The sequence below is a fragment of the Podarcis liolepis genome (assembly GCF_965112155.1).
Source record: "Podarcis liolepis genome assembly, chromosome: 18".
Taxonomy (NCBI): Eukaryota; Metazoa; Chordata; class Lepidosauria; order Squamata; family Lacertidae; genus Podarcis; species Podarcis liolepis.
In genome coordinates this window covers 5,307,467-5,327,802 of record NC_139572.1, presented here as the reverse complement: position 1 = coordinate 5,327,802, position 20,336 = coordinate 5,307,467, and the positions used below count along the sequence as shown (strand labels likewise).

Below are 20,336 nucleotides of genomic sequence, written 5' to 3'. Positions count from 1 at the left end.
GAGCAGGCCACCATCGGGTAAAGACAGTTTCTGGGGAAAGTTTTGATGCCAATAAAGGTAAAGGGACCCCTGACCATTAGATCCAGTCGTGGCCGACTCTGGTGTTGCTGCGCTCATCTCGCTTTACTGGCTGAGGGAGCTGGCATACAGCTTCCAGGTCATGTGGCCAGCAGGACTTCTGGCAAACCAGAGCAGCACACAGAAACGCCATTTACCTTCCCACTGGGGTGGTACCTATTTTATCTACTTGCACTTTGACATGCTTTTGAACTGCTAGGTTGGCAGGAGCAGGGACCGAGCAACGGGAGCTCACCCCGTCACGGGGATTCGAACCGCCAACCTTCTGATTGGCAAGACCTAGTCTGTGGTTTAACCCACAGCGCCACCCGCGTCCCAATATAACCTCCTAATTCATGCATTTTGGCTAGGAACCATAACTTGCACAGTTAACTAGAAAGTGAATGAAATAAAAAGGCAGCCTTTTCTACATACACAACCGACCTGTGCACTAAATACCAATGCCTAGTGTTGGGAAAGATGGAGGGCACAAGGAGAAGGGGACGACGGAGGACGAGATGGCTGGACAGTGTTCTCGAAGCTACAAACATGAGTTTGACCAAACTGCGGGAGGCAGTGGAAGACAGGAGGGCCTGGCGTGCTCTGGTCCAGGGGGTCACAAAGAGCTGGACAGGACTAAGCGACAACAACAAAGTGTGAAGCTAGGGCATATGTGGTCCTCCTGAAGTCATAATACCGCTCCCGTCGTCCCTAACCATTAGCTGTGACAACTGAGATTATTCAGTTTACCAGTATATGCTGCCCTATTCCCCGTGGTAGGAGGTGCTCCAGCCTTCTCCTGCTGTAACTTAAGCTTAAAATTGTGTAAGGTGAACTATTGTGCCCCCGCTCTGTAACCCCCACCTATTCTCATTCCCTTCCTCTTACTGCTTACAATTTTATAGAATGTTACCTTCCCTGTTGTGCCAAGAGGCATTTGACTAGCAAACCAACTGTCATGGGTTTAGGGGTTGCTCGTGCGTAAGTGGCCGCCACTCCTGGCTAGGTTACCTGGTTAACCCTTTCTGACTGAACAGCCTCCAGCATTGTGACTGTCTCAGTCGCTGGCAGAATCCGTCAGTGGGCGTTTCTTAAACTTCTTCCAGCACAAAAGTTCCTTGACGCCAAGTCTCCTCCTACTCTCCCTGCGCGGACGTCTTCTGCGCAGGGAAGGTGTGGGCAGTGGAGTACCCGTACTCTCTCCTCTGGTCTCCGGCGAGGAGTCCTGGAGCCTCCTCCCCGATTCCCCCATCTGCCCCCCTTCTCTACTGGTGTTACGCTGATTTCCTTCCCCAGCAGACGGGCTCCCTCTCTCCCTACTGGGACCCTCTCCGCCATCCCTTTGGAGCCTTCCCTCCGCTTCCAGCTCCGATGGCAGTTCCCTGATACCAACATCCTTTCCTAGTCCTTGTATTCAGCCGGGTAGGGGGGAAGCAGACTTGGACCTCGTCTCTTGGGTAACTCACGGGACCGGCACACCAAGTGTGCGTTTGGAACACACAACCCTTGGCCTATTATACAGGGAGCTGTAGCGTCACAAACTGGCTGGGTACAGAGAAGTGGCGTTAGGAACCAGCTGGGGAACGTCCGAGGGAAGAAGACTCAGAGCCCGGGGATTGGTGAGTGGTCAGAGGGAGCAGAAGCAGGAGAGTTGACAGGATTTAGTGAGCGGGAAGAGTCTGTGGCAGAGAGCAGTGCAGAATCAGAGGTGCAAGCAGAGGCTGGAGAGGAAGGAGGCTGAGAAACGGGCTGGTGAAGAATCTTGGGCGTCTCCCCGTCCTGCTGCAACAAGCTCCCCTTCCAGGAGAGGGATGAAAAGGGCAGAGGAAAGGTTAGCTTCATGTGGGCACTGTCTTAGATTGCTTGGGGGAAACTCTGGAGAGGAGGAGACTTAGATGAGTGTTGGAAGGTTTCAGCAACTGCTTCATGGGGGCAAGATCTGCTGGAGATTAAATAGGCCTGACACCCCTGTGCAGAGGCTGCTGGTGCTAATAAAAAGCGAACTCTTGCTCGGGGTACCACAACAAACAGAGGTGAGACAGACAAAATGACGAATGGATGTGCGTTTGGGTGGGTGGGGGCGTAGAAGGAGAGCAAGGGTGGAGGGGAACGAAACAGCTTTTGACATTCCAAGGAAGGAGGAGGTGGTGTCAGAATCTGACAGGGCAACAGGTTTTAAGGAGCAGGGAGAGTCTGTGGCAGACAGAAGTACAGACTCGGTGGCAGAAGCTGAAACAGGAGGGAGGCACAGAGGCAGAGATGAGGCAGGTTGCTGAAGAAGCCAGGGGGTCTCCCTCTCCTGCTGCGACCAGCTCCCCTCCTTGTGGTCTCCCAAAACCAGAAGAGGTATGAAAAGCGCAGAGCAGAGGCAGGCAAGATGGAGACGTCTCAGATTGCTTGGGAAGGAATTGGATGAGGAGGAGCCTTAGAGAACGGCAGTCCTCGCAACTGCCTCATTGGGTAAAGATCGACTGGGAAGTGTTGCTGGGACCACTAGGCCTGCACTGTTTTGGATTCTTTGAATAAAGAGTTAACTTCTCTTGGCACCTTGTGAGTTATTCCCAAGTCCCAACTTCACACATACAGTGGTACCTTGGTTGTCAAACTTAATCCGTTCCAGGAGTCCGTTCGACTCCCAAAACCGTTCAAAAACCAAGGCACGGCTTCCAATTGGCTGCAGGAGCTTCCGGTACTCAATCGGAAGTCACATCAGACGTTTGGCTTCCAAAAAATGTTTGCAAACTGGAACACCCAGTGAGGTTTGCGGCGTCCGGGAGCCGATTTGTTTGGGAACCAAACCGCTTGACAACCAAGGTACCACTGTAGTCCGAACACGACGAAGACCTTGACTCCCCCCACCGACTACAGTTCTACCTCCGTGACCTAAAACCAGGTTTCCATGCAGTTTTAACTTTGCAAAGATACATAGCGAGTCCTCCTGGAGAGACAGGCACACAGTTCGAGTTCTAAAAAGCTCTCTCTCTCTCTTTAATAGACAAAATGGCAGGAACTCTGTCCCCATCCTTGATCTAGTGGCACAACCCCCTGTTCAGTTAGATGCACTGGTCAGATTCCCAGTGAGGTGGAATCCTGTCCCTGGGGTTCACCGTCGCCTCCCTGCACGGACGCCGCCTTGGACTGGCCGGCCGCAGGCTTGTTTTTCTTGGCAACACCGCTCTTCGCTTTCTCTTCGAGGCCCATGTGGGACTCGTGCTGGAGGGGGGGCTGCGAAGGCGGCCGGGCCTCCCACTGTGACTCCTCCCCAAAAGCGTTCACGTCGTAGAGGTAGTCCAGGCTCGTCACTGCACTGAGGATTTCCGGCACGCTGTAATCGAAAGATAACAGCTCGTCGGGCAAGTTGAGGGACCGGATGTCACTGGTGGAATCCTCCCCAGAGAAGCAACTGTCCCTCTGGCTGTCTCCCCAGTGCCGGCTGTGGCGTCCGTTGCCCAAGCCGTCCAACGAGGCCTCGGTGTCTGAGTTCACCGGGGAGCAGTCAAACAACTTCATGGCATCTTCTAAGAGGACCTTTTCCGGAAGGTTGAAGGACGCCTCCTCCTCCTCTATCAATGCGTTCCCAGCCGCGATTATGCTCTCCAGGTCCATGCAAGACTCCGCTTCGGGCATGATGTCTGCAGTCGGTGCACTGAGGACGGCCTGGTGGTCTTCAGGAGAGACGTTCGGCGGGGCTGGGGGCTCCTCTGCGAAATCTGGGTTCCGGACGTCGTCTGCCTCGTCCGCTTGGAAGTCCTTGAAAGCTTGGAAGGCCAAGTTGTGGCAGTCTTTCAGGGGTTCATAGGCCGCTGCCAGGGCTGGCCGCTCGCTCGGGTTCAACCCAGGGAGCGTGGAGAGAAGCTTGCGCTCCTTGCTCTGCCCCGGGCCCTCGCTGTGGAGAGAGACCACCTCTGCAAAGGGGGAGCCGTGGGCAGGGCTCCCCATGAAGCCCATGTGGTCCGCCAAGTGGGTCGAGGGCCCCTCGGGCTTGAAGAAGGGCAAGACAAACGGGGGGTTGCTGGCGACCGGCTGGTAGGGCTGGTATGGGACCGGCTGGACAGGGCTCTTGAGGTATTTCTGGCCGTCCAGCAGGTAGGTGTTTTGCGGGCCCGGCGCGCCAGAGAGTTTGTACACGGAGGGCTGGACGAAGTTGGCCGTAGCCCACTCAATGCGGTAGATCCGGGGGTCGAAGAAGCAACCGCACGGAGCCATGTGGAAGCCTGGCAGGGGGCGAGGAGAGAGGAAAATGAGGGGCGGACAAGGAGCACCGTCTAACATGTGTCCTTCTCAAATCTACCAAGGCAAGGCTGGCTGCCACTTCCTTTGACTTCAGCCGGCAGGTGTGGGGGAATCCCTGGTCCTGAATGGGGTCACTGTGCCCCTGTAAGACCAGGTGCGCAGCCTGGGAGTCATTTTGGACTCACTGCTGTCCATGGAGGCACAGGTCAATTCTGTGTCCAGGGCAGCTGTCTCCCAGCTTCATCTGGTACGCAGGATGAGACCCTCCCTGCCCGCAGACTGTCTTGCCAGAGTGGTGCATGCTCTGGTTATCTCCCGCTTGGACTACTGCCATGCGCTCTATGTGGGGCTACCTTTGAAGGTGACCCAGAAACTGCAACTAATCCAGAATGCGGCAGCTAGACTGGCGACTGGGAGTGGCTGCTGGGACCATTTAACACCCATCCAGAAAAGCCTACATTAGCTCCCAGTACCTTTCCGAGCACAATTCCAAATATTGGTGCTGACCTTTAAAGCCCTAAACGGCCTCGGCCCAGTATACCTGAAGGAGCGTCTCCACCCCCATCGTCCATCATCCACTGAGGTCCAGCTCTGAGGGCCTTCTGGCGGTTCCCTCCCTGCGAGAATTGAAGTTACAGGGAACCAGGCCTTCTCAGTGGTGGCGCCTGCCCTGTGGAACGCCCTCCCATCAGATGTTAGGGAAATAAACAACTACCTGACTTTTAGAAGGCATCTGAAGGCAGCCCTGTTCAGGGAAGTTTTTTTAAGTTTGAGGTTTTAATGTGTTTTCAATAACCTGTTGGGAGCCGCCCAGAGTGGCTGGGGAAACCCAACCTAGATGGGTGGGGTATAAATAATAAATTATTAATATTATTACTAATTAGTTGAGGGGCAGAACCTTGGCGCAGCCCCCCAAGCCCTCTCTCTATGGTCCTAGGGGTTCTGTCCAGGGCTCCACCACTAGAAGCTGTCTTTCAGCTCTGGTGATGCCTCCTGCTTGTCTGGATGGAGAATGGAGAGCAGTACCTGGCTCCATCTTGCACTCCGTCATCCCATCATCCCACTTCAAATAATAATAATAATAATAATTTTTATTTATACCCTGCCCTCCCCAGCCAAGGCTGAGCTCAGGGCGGCTAACAAGCAATAATAAAAACAAGTTGATTGAAATACAACTTAAAAAACAAGATTAATATACAACATTAAAATATTAAAATGCAGCCTCATCATAGGAGGAGAATGTTGTTGGACTACAACTCCCATCCCCCCTAGCTAGCAAGGCCAGAGCTCAGGGATGATGGGAGTTGTAGTCCAACAACATCTGGGGACCCACAGGTTGAGAACCGCTGCTTTTGAGCCATCTTGCCCCAAAATGGCAACTCTGGGCGTTCCATCATGGTGACTGCAACCTTGGTTTAAGGAGCCATTTGGCGCATAGCTTATATATCTGAGTTTCTAACACTGGGAAACAGCCTTATTCTGAGCCAGGCCTTAAGTCCAGCTAGCTTAGTGTTTGTCTTCACTGACTGGTAACAACTTTGCAGGGTTTCAAGGAAGGAGTGTGTTCCCTACCTCGAGAGATTCGAACCCGGGGCTTCCTTTAAAGCCCTATACTGCCTAGGACCCTCGTACCTACGGGACCGCCTCTCCTGGTATGTCCCAAGGAGAACCTTACGGTCTTCAAACAAAAACATCTTGGAGGTCCCGGGCCACAGAGAGGTTAGGCTGGCTTCAACCAGAGCCAGGGCCTTTTCGGCTGTGGCCCCAATCTGGTGGAACACTCTGTCACAAGAGACTAGGGCCCTGCGGGACTTGACGTCTTTCCGCAGGGCCTGCAAGACAGAGCTGTTCCGCCAGGCCTTTGACACAGCCTGACCCCCTCCTTTAGCAATCCCCACAGAACTCTAGCCCAATGGTTGCCATTAATCTGATTTGAACTGATTTTGTAATGAAATGATTTTAGAATGTTGTATCATTTTACTGTTGTTAGCCGCTCTGAGCCCGGCTTCGGCTGGGGAGTGCGGGATATAAATAAATTATTATTATTATTATTATTATTATTATTATTATTATTATTATTATTCCTGTGTGTGCAGCAGATGGGCTTCTGTGTCCCATCCCAACGGCAAGCAAAATCAAAACTAATCATGCTTGTGTACTTTGAAGTGATGAATTCCATTACTTGGCAGCAGGTGGCGGAACGGCAATCAGCTCGGTTTTCTTATAGCATCACCTGCCGACCAAATCTCAGCTTTAGTCCGTCGGAAACCTAGCCAGGCATCGTCCCGCCCTGTCCCGAGTCGAGATTTACAGGCCACAATCTGCAAAGGCCCACCCACGTGCCCGCGAGAGTTGCTTCTTTCTACGCACCACGTAAGCGTTACCTGCCGGGGGTGTTGCAAATAGCTCTTTCTCTTGGCTGGGGGGGTGGTACAAACTGGGTGTCCCTGTAACGTCAACACACAGAAAAATTCATGCTCAACCCTCTGCTTTTGCTGGCTGCGTCGCTTCTCCCGCTCTGTCTCCCGGAAATCTCCTCCTCTACTCAGTGGCGTAGCGTGGGGGGTGCAGGGGGGGGCCAGTCGCACCGGGCGCAACATCTGGGGGGGCGCTCGCACTCGCAGCTCTCTGCCCCTACCTGGCTCATTCACTCTCTCTCACTGCAGTGCTGGCTGTGCAAATCCGATCCGAGCCGCCGGGTCACCGCCCACTGTGGAGGGGGTGGGTGCCAGGCGTGCGGTGCGGAGAGAGAGCGAGGGACTATCTGGGGGAGGGACAGTGCAGCGGCCGCCCAGCGCAGCGCTGAGCGCGGGAGAGAACCACACCAGACCAGACCAGGCAGCAGCAAGAAGAAGCTGGCAGCGGTGGCAGGTTAGGGGTTAGGGGGCGCAAATTACTTGCCTTGCCCCGGGTTAGGGGGCGCAAATTATTTGCCTTGCCCCGGGTGCTGACAACCCACGCTACGCCGCTGCCTCTACTTCCGGTTGGGCTCCAAAGGGCTGAGCAACCACTTTGGGTTTCACCCCTTAGCAACAATGCCATGCCCTCCAACATTCCTCGGGTGAAAATACAGCCGTACCTCGGAGGTTGAACGTTCGGAAACCAAATCGTGGCTTCCGATTCTGATCGGCAAGCCCTAGGCTCTGTGGTTTAACTCACAGCGCCACCCGTGTCAGTTTGCTATACTATACAGTCAAAACCTCAATTCTCGAATGGCTCCGTTTTAGAATGTTCCGGTTCCGGTTTTCAGACGTTTTCCGGAAGCCGAGCGTCCGGTGCGGCTTCCGCTGGAGTACAAGGAGCTCTTGCAACCAATCGGAAGCCGCACCTCAGTTGTCGAACATTTCGGAAGGCAAACAGTCTTCTGGAATGGATTCCGTTTGACAACCGAGGTTTGACTGTACCTTTTGTAGTCTGCCTTCCTGAAACTCAAATCTATTGTGCCTTTTCGGTGAGCCCTTCTCTCTCTCTCTCTCTCTCTCTCTCTCTCTCTCTCTCTCTCTCTGTGTGTGTGTGTGTGTGTGTGTGTGTTTTGCATTGAGGGTTCCTTCTTTTTCCTTCCATGAGTTTTGCAACAGCTCGGAAGCAAGTCCACAGCCCTTTGCTCTCGGATGCTCTGTGCACCCGAAAGCTGCCGAGCATCTGTGCACAATTTTGTGGCGCGCTTCGTAGTAGCTGTGCTGCTTGACCGAATTTCGGCAACGGCTAGATATCGGGGCACTATTCCACGTGGAATTCGCACACGCACAAAGACCCAATCCTGATTCCCCACCCCAATAATCGGAATATAATTCAAAAAGCCATGGGTCTGAAGGAATGTGCTGTGCTGCGGTGGCGGCAGCACACTTCCTCCCGCACCAAGATGGCGCATGTTTCAGCAATGTTGCTCCAGCCATGTGCGAGAACACTTATCCTCAAAATATGAACACCAAGGGGGAAAAGAGGCCTGCGAGGGGACAGGAGCCATTGCTAGCGATGTGAGAGAAGGGAAAGGAAAATAGGGACTGAGGTTGGCTTGGGATGGGGAGGCCGCGACCAAAGGACAGGTTACCTCCTCGCAATAATAAAGGTAAAGGGACCCCCTGACCGTTAGGTCCAGTCGTGACCGACTCTGGGGTTGCTTTATTGGCCGAGGGAGCCGGCGTACAGCTTCCGGGTCATGTGGCCAGCATGACTAAGCCACTTCTGGCGAACCAGAGCAGCGCACGGAAATGCCGTTTACCTTCCCACCGGAGTGGTACCTATTTATCTGCTTGCACTTTGACGTGCTTTCGAACTTCTAGGTTGGCAGGAGCAGGGACCGAGCAACGGGAGCTCACCCCGTCATTGCGGGGATTCGAACCGCTGACCTTCTGATCGGCAAGTCCTAGGCTCTGTGGTTTAACCCACAGCACCACCCATGTCCCTGCCCTTGCAATAATATGGGGTGTAAAATTAGTATTACAGGAAGTTGGAAGGGGGAAACCTGTCTTCCCATAATACGCTGTTGAGCCAACAAGCCAAGCACCCCCATGGGGGACTTGCCATACGGGCTGTCATCCTTAGATGTCGGGTTGGCCTCATCCCAGAAAAAAACAAGGTAAGAAAACCCCGCTGGCGTAAACCGATCCTACCTACGGAGGCAAGGTTTTCAGGGAGAACAAAAGCCGGGAAGGGCCGGTTTGACTGTCCGTCGGGTCTCTCTAAAGGCCGAGGGGTGTACGTCTCATGTTGGGGGTAAAACAGTTTCGGTTGCTGCATAATCCCTCCGTTGAGCCGAAGGGCAGTCTGCCCATCTGGACCCCTTTTGCCTAGGGGCGCTTGCCCGAGGACTGACTTCCTGGAGCCGTCGCCACGGAGAAAAAGTTCTGTTTGGATGGTTACTCGGGAAAGCGTTCCAGGTTGGCCCACTCAAGTTCTGAGGCAGAGATGGGGCATTGGAATTGTAGAGTTGGAGGGGGACCCCCGCGGTCATCTAAACCCACCCCCCTGCGGTGCAGGAATCGAACCCGCAACCTCGCCGAGATGAAGAGTCTCGTGCTTTTGCCAACTGAGCTATCCTTCAGAGATGCGAGAGGGAGAGTTGGGAATGAGTATGGTGGTGGGGGACGGAAATAAAAATGAGCGTGAGCTTGTTCCCTTTACCTTTGCAAAATTCTGATACAGTGGTACCTCGGGTTAAGTACTTAATTCGTTCCGGAGGTCCGTTCTTAACCTGAAACTGTTCTTAACTTTAGCTGATGGGGCTTCCTGCTGCCGCTGCTACGCCGGACCACGATTTCTGTTCTCATCCTGAAGCAAAGTTCTTAACCCGAGGTACTATTTCTGGGTTAGCGGAGTCTGTAACCTGAAGCGTATGTAACCTGAGGTACCACTGTACCTAAGTCAGAATTTGTGTTTTTTCTTTCTTGAGTAGGAAGAAGTCATTATATTTTATTTAAAACAACAACAACAACTTCGGGCAAAGTGCCCCTGAGCATGTGAAGTCTTCTTTTCTTAAGTTGTACAGGAAACCACCTGGTCATTGTTTCACCCTGGGATGATATTGTCTGTAAAGGTAAAGTAAGGTAGGAGTGATGGGGAAAATTTAGGGAAGTTTTTAGTGTATGATGTGTTGTTGTGTTTTTAATATTCTATTGGGAGCCGCCAACAGAGTGACTGGGGAGGCCCAATCAGACAGGTGGGGTATAAATACCGTATTTTTCGCCCCATAGGACGCACCGCCCCATAAGACGCACCTGGTTTTTTTGGGGGGGGAATAAAGAAAAAAAATTATTTCCCCCCCCCAGGTGTGGGGCTGGCGCGGGGGAAGCCCGAGCTTCCCCCAGCCCCAGAACAGGCTGCTGCCTGCAAGCCTCGTGCGCCCGGCAGGACCTTCCGCCAGGCGCGGAAGGCTTGTGAACACCTTCCCGAAGCACGGGGCATTCTCCGGAGGGCGCCCCGTGCTCCGGGCTGCAGGCTGCTGCCCGCAAGCCTTGCGAGCCCGCGGGAACTCCCCCCGGGCTTGCAAGGCTTGCGGATAGCTTCCTGAAGCCTGGAGAGCGAGAGGGGTCGGTGCGCACCGACCCCTCTCGCTCTTCAGGCTTCAGCGAAAGCCTGCATTCGCCCCATAGGGCGCACACACATTTCCCCTTCATTTTTGGAGGGGGAAAAGTGCGTCCTATAGGGCGAAAAATACGGTAATAAATTGTTGTTGTTGTTATAGCAATGAACAAATCAGAACAAACCCACCATGGATTTATTCCGTGCAATTATTGTGTCAAAACACCAGCTTGTGGAACACCAGCCCTGCAGCAGGAATGATCTACATCTCTCAGATTAATGTCCAGACCGAACCAGAACTATACATCAGATTTTGTACATCTGTGGTGCTGAAAAAATGAAAAAGTGTCAAAATGCCCTCTCTCTTTTTTTGGAGACTATGTTGTGTTTTAAAACACATCGTTTTGAGAGCAAACAACATTTCGGTACAAACGAACACGCCAATTTCTTTCTTTCAAAGTGCAGTTTAATACAGGTTGGAGCAAGGCAGTGGTGAACATGCGCAGAACGTCCATAAAGCGAGAGGTCCGTTCTCTCATTCCCTCCACACGTCCTCTATAAATAGCTTAAATACGGTGTCCGCCATTCTCTGGGGAACGGGCAAGTTTCAGTGTCGCATAACGGAGGCATCCCGTTCAGTATGGCCGGGCTGGCGGGAAAACTCGCTGCACAACATGGTTGGGCGACAAGGCATGCGACAAAGCTATTTGCATGCGCGGTCTCCCAGGTAACAAGGGTTTGGCGGCGCGAAGCCTTTCGCCGGCCAAACTAGCATAGGGCTCAGTCGTCGTAATGGGTCGAACCCGTAGGATCCGTGCCGGGCTCCTGTTATCCTCAGCAGTCTCGCAGTCCCCCTAGCACTGCTTCTTGAATTTTGGGAGGTTGATGTACGGCAGCGAAAAGAAGCTATCCTCGCTGGGCCAGTAAACCACGTCGGGCTCGGAGCTAGGGAGTTCGTAGAAGACATCGAAATAGACGACCGTGGTGGCGCAGTAGAAAATGGTAACGACGATAGAAAGATGCCTGTGAGTTTTTTGAAAAAGGAAAGAATGTTGTCTAGGGCTGCCAGGGGTGTCTTGTTTTTTTACTTTTTGAAATACAGTGGTACCTCTGGATGCAGACGGGATCTGCTCCGGAACCCCGTTTGCATCCTGAAGCGAACACAAAATGCGTCTGTGCGTCTGCACGGGTTGCGATTCTCTGCGCATGCGCATGGCGTCATTTTGAGCAAATGCACATGCGCAAACAGCGAAACCCGGAAGTAACACGTTCCGTTACTTCTGGGTCGCCATGGAGCGCAACCCGAAAAGGCTCAACCTGAAGCAACTTTAACCCGAGGTATGACTGTATAATACAGTGGTACCTTGGGTTAAGTACTTAATTCGTTCCGGAGGTCCATTCTTAACCTGAAACTGTTCTTAACCTGAAGCACCACTTTAGCTAATGGGGCCTCCCGCTGCCGCCATGCTGCTGGAGCACGTTTTCTGTTCACATCCTGAAGCAAAGTTCTTAACCTGAAGCACTATTTCTGGGTTAGCGGAGTCTGTAACCTGAAGCGTATGTAACCTGAGGTAACACTATAATCATCATCATCATCATCATTTATAATTTATACCCCGCCCATCTGGCTGGGCTTCCCCAGCCACTCTGGGTGGCTCCCAGCAGAATATGAATACAGTTGTACCTGGGTTCTCTAAAGTAAGAACGTTCGAAAACCGGAACACTTCCAGGTTTCCGGCGTTCAGGAGCCAAAACGTACGAGTCCCAAGGGGTTCGAAACCAAGGTACGACTATAATAATAAAGCGATAAAACATCAAACACTAAAAACTTCACTAAACTAGACTGCCTTCAGATGTCTTCTGAAAGTCAGATAGTTCTTTATTTCCTTGACATCTGATGGCAGGGCGTTCCACGGGGCGGGCGCCACCACCGAGAAGGCCCTGGCAGAAGGACATCAAGGAAGGAGCCTGTCTGGCTTCTCCAGGGAGAGAGTTCCCAAAGGATACGCAACTAGAGGTGTGCGTATGCAGAGGTACCACTGAATCTTCAGTACATTTTATTTTATTTTATTGCTATGTAAACCACAGAGCCTAGGGCTTGCTGATCGGAAGGTTGGTAGTTCGAATCCCCGCAACGGGGTGAGCTCCCGTTGCTCGGCCCCTGCTCCTGTGAACCTAGCAGTTCGAAAGCACATCAAAGTGCAAGTAGATAAATAGGTACCACTCCAGCGGGAAGGTAAACGGCGTTTCCGTGCGCTGCTCTGGTTCGCCAGAAGCGGCTTAGTCATGCTGGCCACATGACCCGGAAGCTGTACGCCGGCTCCCTCGGCCAGTAAAGCGAGATGAGTGCCGCAACCCCAGAGTCGGCCACGACTGGACCTAATGGTCAGGGGTCCCTTTACCCTTTACCTTTTTATGTCTAGTGGGCAAAGCAAATAAAGATTCTTCTTCATTTGCTGCCCTCAGGCAACTGCTTCATCAAGAGATGACCGAGATGGCTAGGTTATGGGCTCCCTTGTACCAGCGGTGCTTACCACCCCAAAGCTTTTGCCAACGTTCAGCTGGCTTCTGACACCACTACCCAATAAATGAAGACCGTTCCATTTCGTCTAGCCCTTCAGGGCAGCCAAGAGCAGGTCCTTCTTACCAGATGCTGTGAAGGTAGGCGAAATTGGCCCTCTCACAGATGCCACACAAAAACTTATCCGTCAGCCAACAGGTGATTGCGATACACCACCACACAACCATGGTCCTGATGAGACGGTGAACGCGGACGTTGTTGCACCTGCGGAAAAGGTTGCAATCAGGAATAGTTGGCGCACTCGCCTGAGGCTGGAGGGCTTACATTGACAAAATGAGCATTATAACTATGATCACAACGGGGTGAGCTCCTGTTGCTCGGTCCCTGCCCCTGCCAACCTAACAGTTCGAAAGCACACCGGTGCAGGTAGATAAATAGGTACCACTGTGGCGGGAAGGTAAACGGCACTTCCGTGCGCTCTGGTTTCCGTCACGATGCCCCATTGTGCCAGAAGTGGTTTAGTCCTGCTGGCCACATGACCCGGAAAGCTGTCTGTGGACAAACGCCGGCTCCCTCAGCCTGAAAGCGAGATGAGCGCTGCAACCCCACAGTCGCCTTTGACTGGACTTAACCGTCTGGGGTCCTTTACCTTTACCTTTTACCTATTATTATTATTATTATTATTTTAACTTATACACCGCCCTAGACCGGGAGGTCTTGGGGCAGTTCACAAGAAGACCACAACATATAAAATCAAACCGAAAGCAGTAACTCAATACACCCCCCCCAAAAAAGCCACATTCTAAAAGGGTGTCGAATTTCAATAAGATCAACCAAAGGCCTGGGGGGAATAAAATGGAGCTGGATTTTTAGCATCAAGTAAAGGTAAAGTTACTCCTGACCATTAGGTCCAGTCGTGACCGACTCTGGGGTTGCGGCGCTCATCTCACTTTATTGGCCGAGGGAGCCGGCGTACAGCTTCCGGGTTAGGCGACCAGCATGACTAAGCCGCTTCTGGCGAACCAGAGCAGCGCATGGAAAAGCTGTTTACCTTCCCGCCGGAGCGGTACCTATTTATCTACTTGCACTTTGACGTGCTTTCGAACTGCTAGGTTGGCAGGAGCAGGGACTGAGCAACGGGAGCTCACCCCATCACAGGGATTCGAACCGCCAACCTTCTGATTGGCAAGTCCTAGGCTCTGTGGTTTAACCCACAGCGCCACCCGCGTCAAGTACAATGCAGCAATTAAGGATAAGAATAAAAACCTGTTGACTACGGTTAATGACTGCATTGACTCAATGGGTATGGTAAACTTCCACTCATTAACAGTCATCAACAGGTTTACAATACCCATTGAGTCAATCACCCATCTCCCACTACCCTCCTGAGAAATACCCCACCCCACCCTCCCACTATATAGAAGGGTCTGGCAACTTCTGTTTCAGTGTATCTGAAAAAGTGTGCATGCACACGAAAGCTCATACCAAGAACAAACTTAGTTGGTCTCTAAGGTGCTACAGGTGGCGCTGTGGGTTAAACCACAGAGCTTTGGCCTTGCCAAGCCTAGAACTTGCCGATCAGAAGGCTGGCGGTTCGAATCCCCACAATGACGGGGTGAGCTCCCACTGCTTGGTCCCTGCTCCTGCCAACCTAGCAGTTCGAAAGCACGTCAAAGTGCAAGTAGATCAATAGGTACCACTCCGGCGGGAAGGTAAATGGCGTTTTCGTACGCTGCTCTGGTTCTCCAAAAGCGGCTTAGTCCTGCTGGCCACATGACCCAGAAGCTGTACGCCGGCTCCCTCGGCCAGTAAAGAGAGATGAGCGCCGCAACCCCAGAGTCGGCCACGACTGGGCCTAATGGTCAGGGGTCCCTTTACCTTTACCTAAAATAGAAACTGCTTGATAATTCTTATCTGTGAAAATAAAAAAAATTCCTTCCAGTAGCACCTTAAAGACCAACTAAGTTAGTTCTTGGTATGAGCTTTCGTGTGCATGCACACTTCTTCAGATACACTGAAACAGAAGTTGCCAGACCCTTCTATATAGTGAGAAGGTGGGGAGGGGTATTACTCAGAAGGGTGGTGGGAATGGGAGATTGGCAGATAGCTGAGATGAGCCTGTGAAGTTACTGAAGTTACTGAAGTGGGAGGCGGACTGTGCACTAGGGGGCCCTTAGAATTGCCTGTTCAACGCTTGCAAGGTTCTCTGCCCACAACTTACTTTCTTAATTCCTTGTTACTCATGTATAAAAGGTGCAAGGCGACGGAGTTGAGGGCGTAAGCGTTCAGGGTCGGCTTGACAAAGGACATCAGGGTGCTCAAGACGGTCACGATGCCCACCAGCCACGTGAACTGATCCCTAAGCAGGTCAAAATAAAAAATGACAAAAGACACAGTTTGAGCACTGAAGAGCTCAGGGTCCTTTACAGAACAGGAGGGAAGATTTCTATGAGCCCTCTCCCGTGGGCAGGAAGAAACGAAGCCAAGTGTGTCAAAAAGGTGCTGTGGATTTGACAGAATGAGTTAGCAAAGATTAGCCTGTCTTTACTGAACCAGGGACACCCATTGCTTTTAATAGACCAGGCTCTCTCTGCAGCCATTGGAATGTTTATGCATGTGGGGTTTGGGGTTTGTTCGTTTTCGTAGGTGTCAGGGAACTGCCATCAGAGGCACGGGAGAAGGAGAGGGTCTCTGATTCTGCAGGAGAAGGTCCCAGCGCTAGGGGGAGACTCAGCCGGGAAGAAGGGGAAGAGAATGAGTGTAACACCAGGGATCCAGGAGAGGAACGGGACAGGGAGGTGCAGGGGCTCCAGGACTCTTCGTTGGAAGTTAGTGAGGAGAGCCCAAACGCCCCGCTGCCCACGCCCACCCTGCGCAGGAGACTCCCGCGCAGTGAGAGGCGGAGACGCTTGGGCGTCAAACAGCTCTTATGTTGGCAGCGCTTTAAGAAACGCCCACAGACAGATTCTACGAGTGACTAAGGGCAGCCATGCTGAGATGGGCTGTGCAGTCCGGAGGGTTTAACCAGGCAATCTGATGCTCAAACGGAGCAGGATTACGCACGAGTAACTCCCAACCACTACAGTAGGAATAGGAAGTGTGTTGGAAAAAGTTCTATTTGCAATCTGGAGGGCTGCAGAGACAAAATAATAATAATAATAATAATAATAATAATAATAATAATAATAATAGTAATTTATACCCTGCTCATCATTGAATTCAAAGTGTTGGTGCTGACCTTTAAAGCCCTAAACGGCCTTGGCCCAGTATACCTGATGGAGCGTCTCCACCATCGTTCTGCCCGGATGCTGAGGTCCAGCGCCGAGGGCCTTCTGGCAGTTCCCTCATTGCAAGAAGCAAAGCTACAGGGAACCAGGCAGAGGGCCTTCTCGGTAGTGGCGCCCGCCCTGTGGAATGCCCTCCCATCAGATGTCAAAGAGATAAACAACCACCTGACATTCAGAAGACATCTTAAGACAGCCCTGTTCAGGGAAGTTTTTAATGTGTGATATCTTAGTGTATTTTTGGTCTTTGTGGAAGCCGCCCAGAGTGGCTGGGGAAACCCAGCCAGATGGGCAGGGTACCAATAAATTATCATTATCATCATCATCATCATCATCTGGCTGGGCTTCCCCAGCCACCCTGGGCGGCTTCCAACAGAATGTTAAAAATACAATAAAACATCAAAACTTTCCTGTACAGGGCTGCCTTCAGATGTCTTCTAAAAGTCAGATAGTTGTTTATTTCCTTTGACATCTGATGGGAGGGCATTCCACAGGGAGGGCGCCACCACCGAGAAGGCCCTGTTTCTCCAGGTGCCCCAGCAGTTCCTTATTCCCCCCCACTTACCTGTTTTTGATGAACGATGGGTAATAGTGAACAGGCAACCAGAAAGCGTAGCAGAGAGCGATTGCCCAGAGGATGCAGAGTTCGTCCAGCATCTGCCCTGCGTAGCTGAGAGTCATATGGAAGTAGCCGGAGAACAGACCTGCAGGATGAAAAGAGGGGGAATCTAGCTTGGCGCCTTCTGCACTCAAAGCAGGTTCTCTCCCACGGGGCTGCGGCTGGTCCTTTCTTTAGGGGGTCAGACTAGATGGCCCACGAGGTCCCATGCAACTGTACAGTTCTGTGAGTCCAGAACTTAGGGCTCCCAGAAGAATAGTAGAACCACAGAATTGTAGAGTTGGAAGGGACCCTGAGGGCTAAACGTCATGGACAGTGGCGTAGCGTGGGTTGTCAGCACCCGGGGCAAGGCAAGTAATTTGCGCCCCCTAACCCGTGGATTTGCGCCCCCTAACCCGTGGATTTGTGCCCCCTAACCCTAACCCCCAGATGTTGCACCCGGTGCGGCCAGCCCCCCTGCACCCCCCACGCTACGCCACTGGTCATGGATGCTTTAGCTGAGATTCCTACATGGGCTAGATGATCTTTGGAGTTCCCTTCAAACTCTACAGTTCTAGGATTCCAACCCTCTGCAATGCAGGAATCTTGGCTGGAGCAGCGCTGACAGGTGGCCATCCAAACTCTCTTTAAAAATCTCTAAGGAGGAAGAGCCCGGCAGCTTCCAGGAGAGACAGTTTCCACTATTGAAAGGCTCTTACATCCAGAAAGTTCCTTCTGATGTTTAGTCTGAATCAGCGCCGGATTTACGTATAAGCTAAACAAGCTATATAGGGACGCGGGTGGCGCTGTGGGTTAAACCACAGAGCCTTGGGCTTGCCGATCAGAAGGTCGGCGGTTCGAATCCCCGCAATGACGGGGTGAGTTCCCGTTGCTCGGTCCCTGCTCCTGCCAACCTAGCAGTTCGAAAGCACGTCAAAGTGCAAGCAGATAAATAGGTACCGTTCCGGCGGGAAGGTAAACGGCGTTTCCGTGCGCTGCTCTGGTTCGCCAGAAGTGGCTCAGTCATGCTGGCCACATGACCCGGAAGCTGTACGCCGGCTCCCTTGGCCAGTAAAGCGAGATGAGCGCCACAACCCCAGAGTCAGCTGCGACTGGACCTAATGGTCAGGGGTCCCTTTACCTTTACCTAAACAAGCTATAGCTTAGGGCCCCACACTCTTGGCCCTGCCCCCCAATTCACTATCAATATAAAAAAGGTAAAGGACCCCTGACAGTTAAGTCCATTTGTGAACGACTCTGGGGTTGCGGCGCTCATCTCGCTTTACTGGCCGAGGGAGCCGGCGTTTGTCTGCAGACAGTTTTTCCGAGTCATGTTGCCAGCAGGACTAAGCCGCTTCTGGTGAAACCAGAGCATTGCACAGAAACGCTGTTTACCTTCCCGCCAGAGCCGTACCTATTTATCTACTTGCACTTTGATGTGCTTTCGAGCTGCTAGGTTGGCAGGAGCAGGGACCGAGCGATGGGAGCTCACCCGTTGCGGGGATTCGAACCACTGACCTTTTGATCAGCAAGTCCTAGGCTCTGTGGTTTGGACCACAGCGCCACCCGCGTCCCATTAATTAATATACTTCTTCTTAATTGTATTTCGGTTCAACCATTACTTTGATAAAATACATATTTTGTTATGTGCAAATGGCTTTAGATAAATTACCATATAGCATATATTCAACACAAAAAATGTGTTTGTTGTTGACAAAGGACAGCTGGACATATAAAGGGCCCCATTACTTTCAGTAGCTTAGGGCCTCATCAAATCTAAATCCGGCTGTGGTCAATCCTTTTTTGAAACTTGAAGGCTTTGGTTCAAGTCCTGCCCTTTAGAGCAGGAGAAAACACGCTTGTTCCCTGTTCCATGTGACAACCCTTCAGATATTTAAAGATAGCTATCATAAATCTCCTTTTGAACCCCTCTTTCAGTGGTCGCACCCTGGTTTCCGAGTGTTTTGGAAGTAGAACAGATTCCCGGAACGGATTCCGTTCGACTTCCGAGGTATGACTGTATAAAGGTAAAGGGATCCCTGACCATTAGGTCCAGTCGTGGCTGACTCTGGGGTTGCGGCGCTTATCTTGCTTTATTGGCCCAGGGAGCCAGCGTACAGCTTCCGGGTCATGTGGCCAGCAGGACGGAAACGCCGTTTACCTTCCTGCTGGAGTGGTACCTATTTATCTACTTGCACTTTGACGTCCTTTCGAACTGCTAGGTTGGCAGGAGCTGGGACTGAGCAATGGGAGCTCACCTTGTCGCGGGGATTCGAACCGCCGACCTTCCGAACGGCAAGTCCTAGGCTCTGTGGTTTAGACCACAATGTTACCCGCATCCCTATTCTATAAGTTACGTTTGCTAATTCTACCATTTCACTTGCAATTCCTCCTCTTCCTGGCATTGTTCTGTCTCTCCGTTTCTGGGCATGTATAATTCGGGATGCCGTGATTGCGTAAAGAAATAAATTCTTTTGATCTGGAGCGTGTGTCCCTTCCCTTCTGATTCCCCCAGGGAACGTACCAATCAATGTTGACATGATAGTAAGACCCGGGATGGGAACTGGTCGGTACTGAATGTACTGTGGGTTCAGGAACATCATGATCGGCGGCAGGATGAAGAAACCAACATTGCTGATCTGCAAAACAGCAGCGAACAGAGAGTTTTCTTGTCGTTCTTGTTTTTAACGTGTAATTTGGAACGTTTCACCCTTTGAATCGCTTGGTTGCAACCATCAACTTCGAAAAAACAAGCAAACAAAAAACAGCAACACCCCCTTATTAAAAATCAGTGCTTTTTTTCCCTTTAAAAAAAATGTTTAGGGGTACTCTCATTTTGACTCAGGAAAATCACCATTTTATAGTTCGAACGGGGGGGGGGGGGGAAATAAATACAGTGAATGGACAAAAGTACAAAGATTTGCCAAATGTTTAGGGGCATGCGTACCCCCGGGGAAAAAAGCATTGTTAAGAATAAAGAAAGAAAAGCGAATTAAAGAGAATATTTGTGAATTAACCAAATCCACTGATAAGCAGGGGACAGGCCACATTCTGGCATGTGTAATAAAATCAAACATGACCTCTACAAATCTATCCATTATTTTATTTGTCCCCCAGAAACACATAGTTTTTGGGTCATGTTTTCTAGTAAAGTCGGTTCCCAAACCCTAGGAATATCTGGAAGAAAATTGGGCTCTGCTAAGTTCTGTCTCCAGAAGCAAGCCATTGTGGCTCCAGCGGCCATCCGAAATCGAACAATTAGCTCTTTATTGTGTATATTAAGATCAGTTCGCAATCAACTTTTGAGGAGCGTTGGGGGTTTTTTTGTTCTCCCAGTGGCGCAGCCATAAAAGTGCTAGCGCGTTTGCAAAGCTAAGCAGGGTCCGGTATGGTTTCAAATTGGAAGGGAGACAGTGATCATGGAGCCCAAGAAAGTAAAATCTCTCACTGCCTCCATTTCTTCCCATTCTATTTGCCCGGAGGTGATGGGACCAGTGGCCACGATCTTCGTTTTTTGATGTTGAGCTTCAGACCATATTACAATACAGCTAGGCTCCATTCAAAATGCGAACCAGGAAGTGACCTCTCCAAACAATGGAACGACTCTTCTTATCTCTGTGGC

General features: G+C 51.5%; 2 protein-coding genes across 7 annotated transcripts in view; both read right to left on the bottom strand.

The window, feature by feature from the left end:
- Window positions 1-3,021: 3,021 nt before the first annotated feature.
- On the bottom strand, window positions 3,022-9,135 carry PRR22 (proline rich 22). Of its 5 annotated transcripts, none has more exons than XM_083484062.1 (3): window positions 8,904-9,135; window positions 6,675-6,737; window positions 3,022-4,271 (listed from the first exon to the last, which is right to left on the bottom strand). In XM_083484062.1, the coding sequence occupies exons 1-3, from the start codon at window positions 9,028-9,030 to the stop codon at window positions 3,124-3,126; spliced, it is 1,338 nt and encodes a 445-aa protein (XP_083340188.1). In that variant the 5' UTR covers window positions 9,031-9,135; the 3' UTR covers window positions 3,022-3,123. The 5 variants fall into 5 exon arrangements, with proteins under 5 accessions (XP_083340188.1, XP_083340184.1, XP_083340186.1 ...); XM_083484058.1 differs by having other exon boundaries at window positions 6,661-6,737; window positions 8,904-9,072; XM_083484060.1 differs by having other exon boundaries at window positions 6,661-6,737; window positions 8,908-9,062.
- Window positions 9,136-10,755: 1,620 nt separating this feature from the next.
- Window positions 10,756-20,336, bottom strand: part of ACER1 (alkaline ceramidase 1) — a 28,206-nt gene continuing 18,625 nt past the window's right edge. For both annotated transcript variants that reach the window (XM_083484157.1, XM_083484158.1), the window contains 5 exons: window positions 19,239-19,353; window positions 16,682-16,820; window positions 15,054-15,191; window positions 12,959-13,096; window positions 10,756-11,334 (listed from right to left, as the gene is read on the bottom strand). In XM_083484157.1, the coding sequence (XP_083340283.1) occupies window positions 11,166-11,334; window positions 12,959-13,096; window positions 15,054-15,191; window positions 16,682-16,820; window positions 19,239-19,353 (699 nt within the window). In that variant the 3' untranslated portion in view covers window positions 10,756-11,165. The remainder of the gene's footprint in view (window positions 11,335-12,958; window positions 13,097-15,053; window positions 15,192-16,681; window positions 16,821-19,238; window positions 19,354-20,336) is intronic.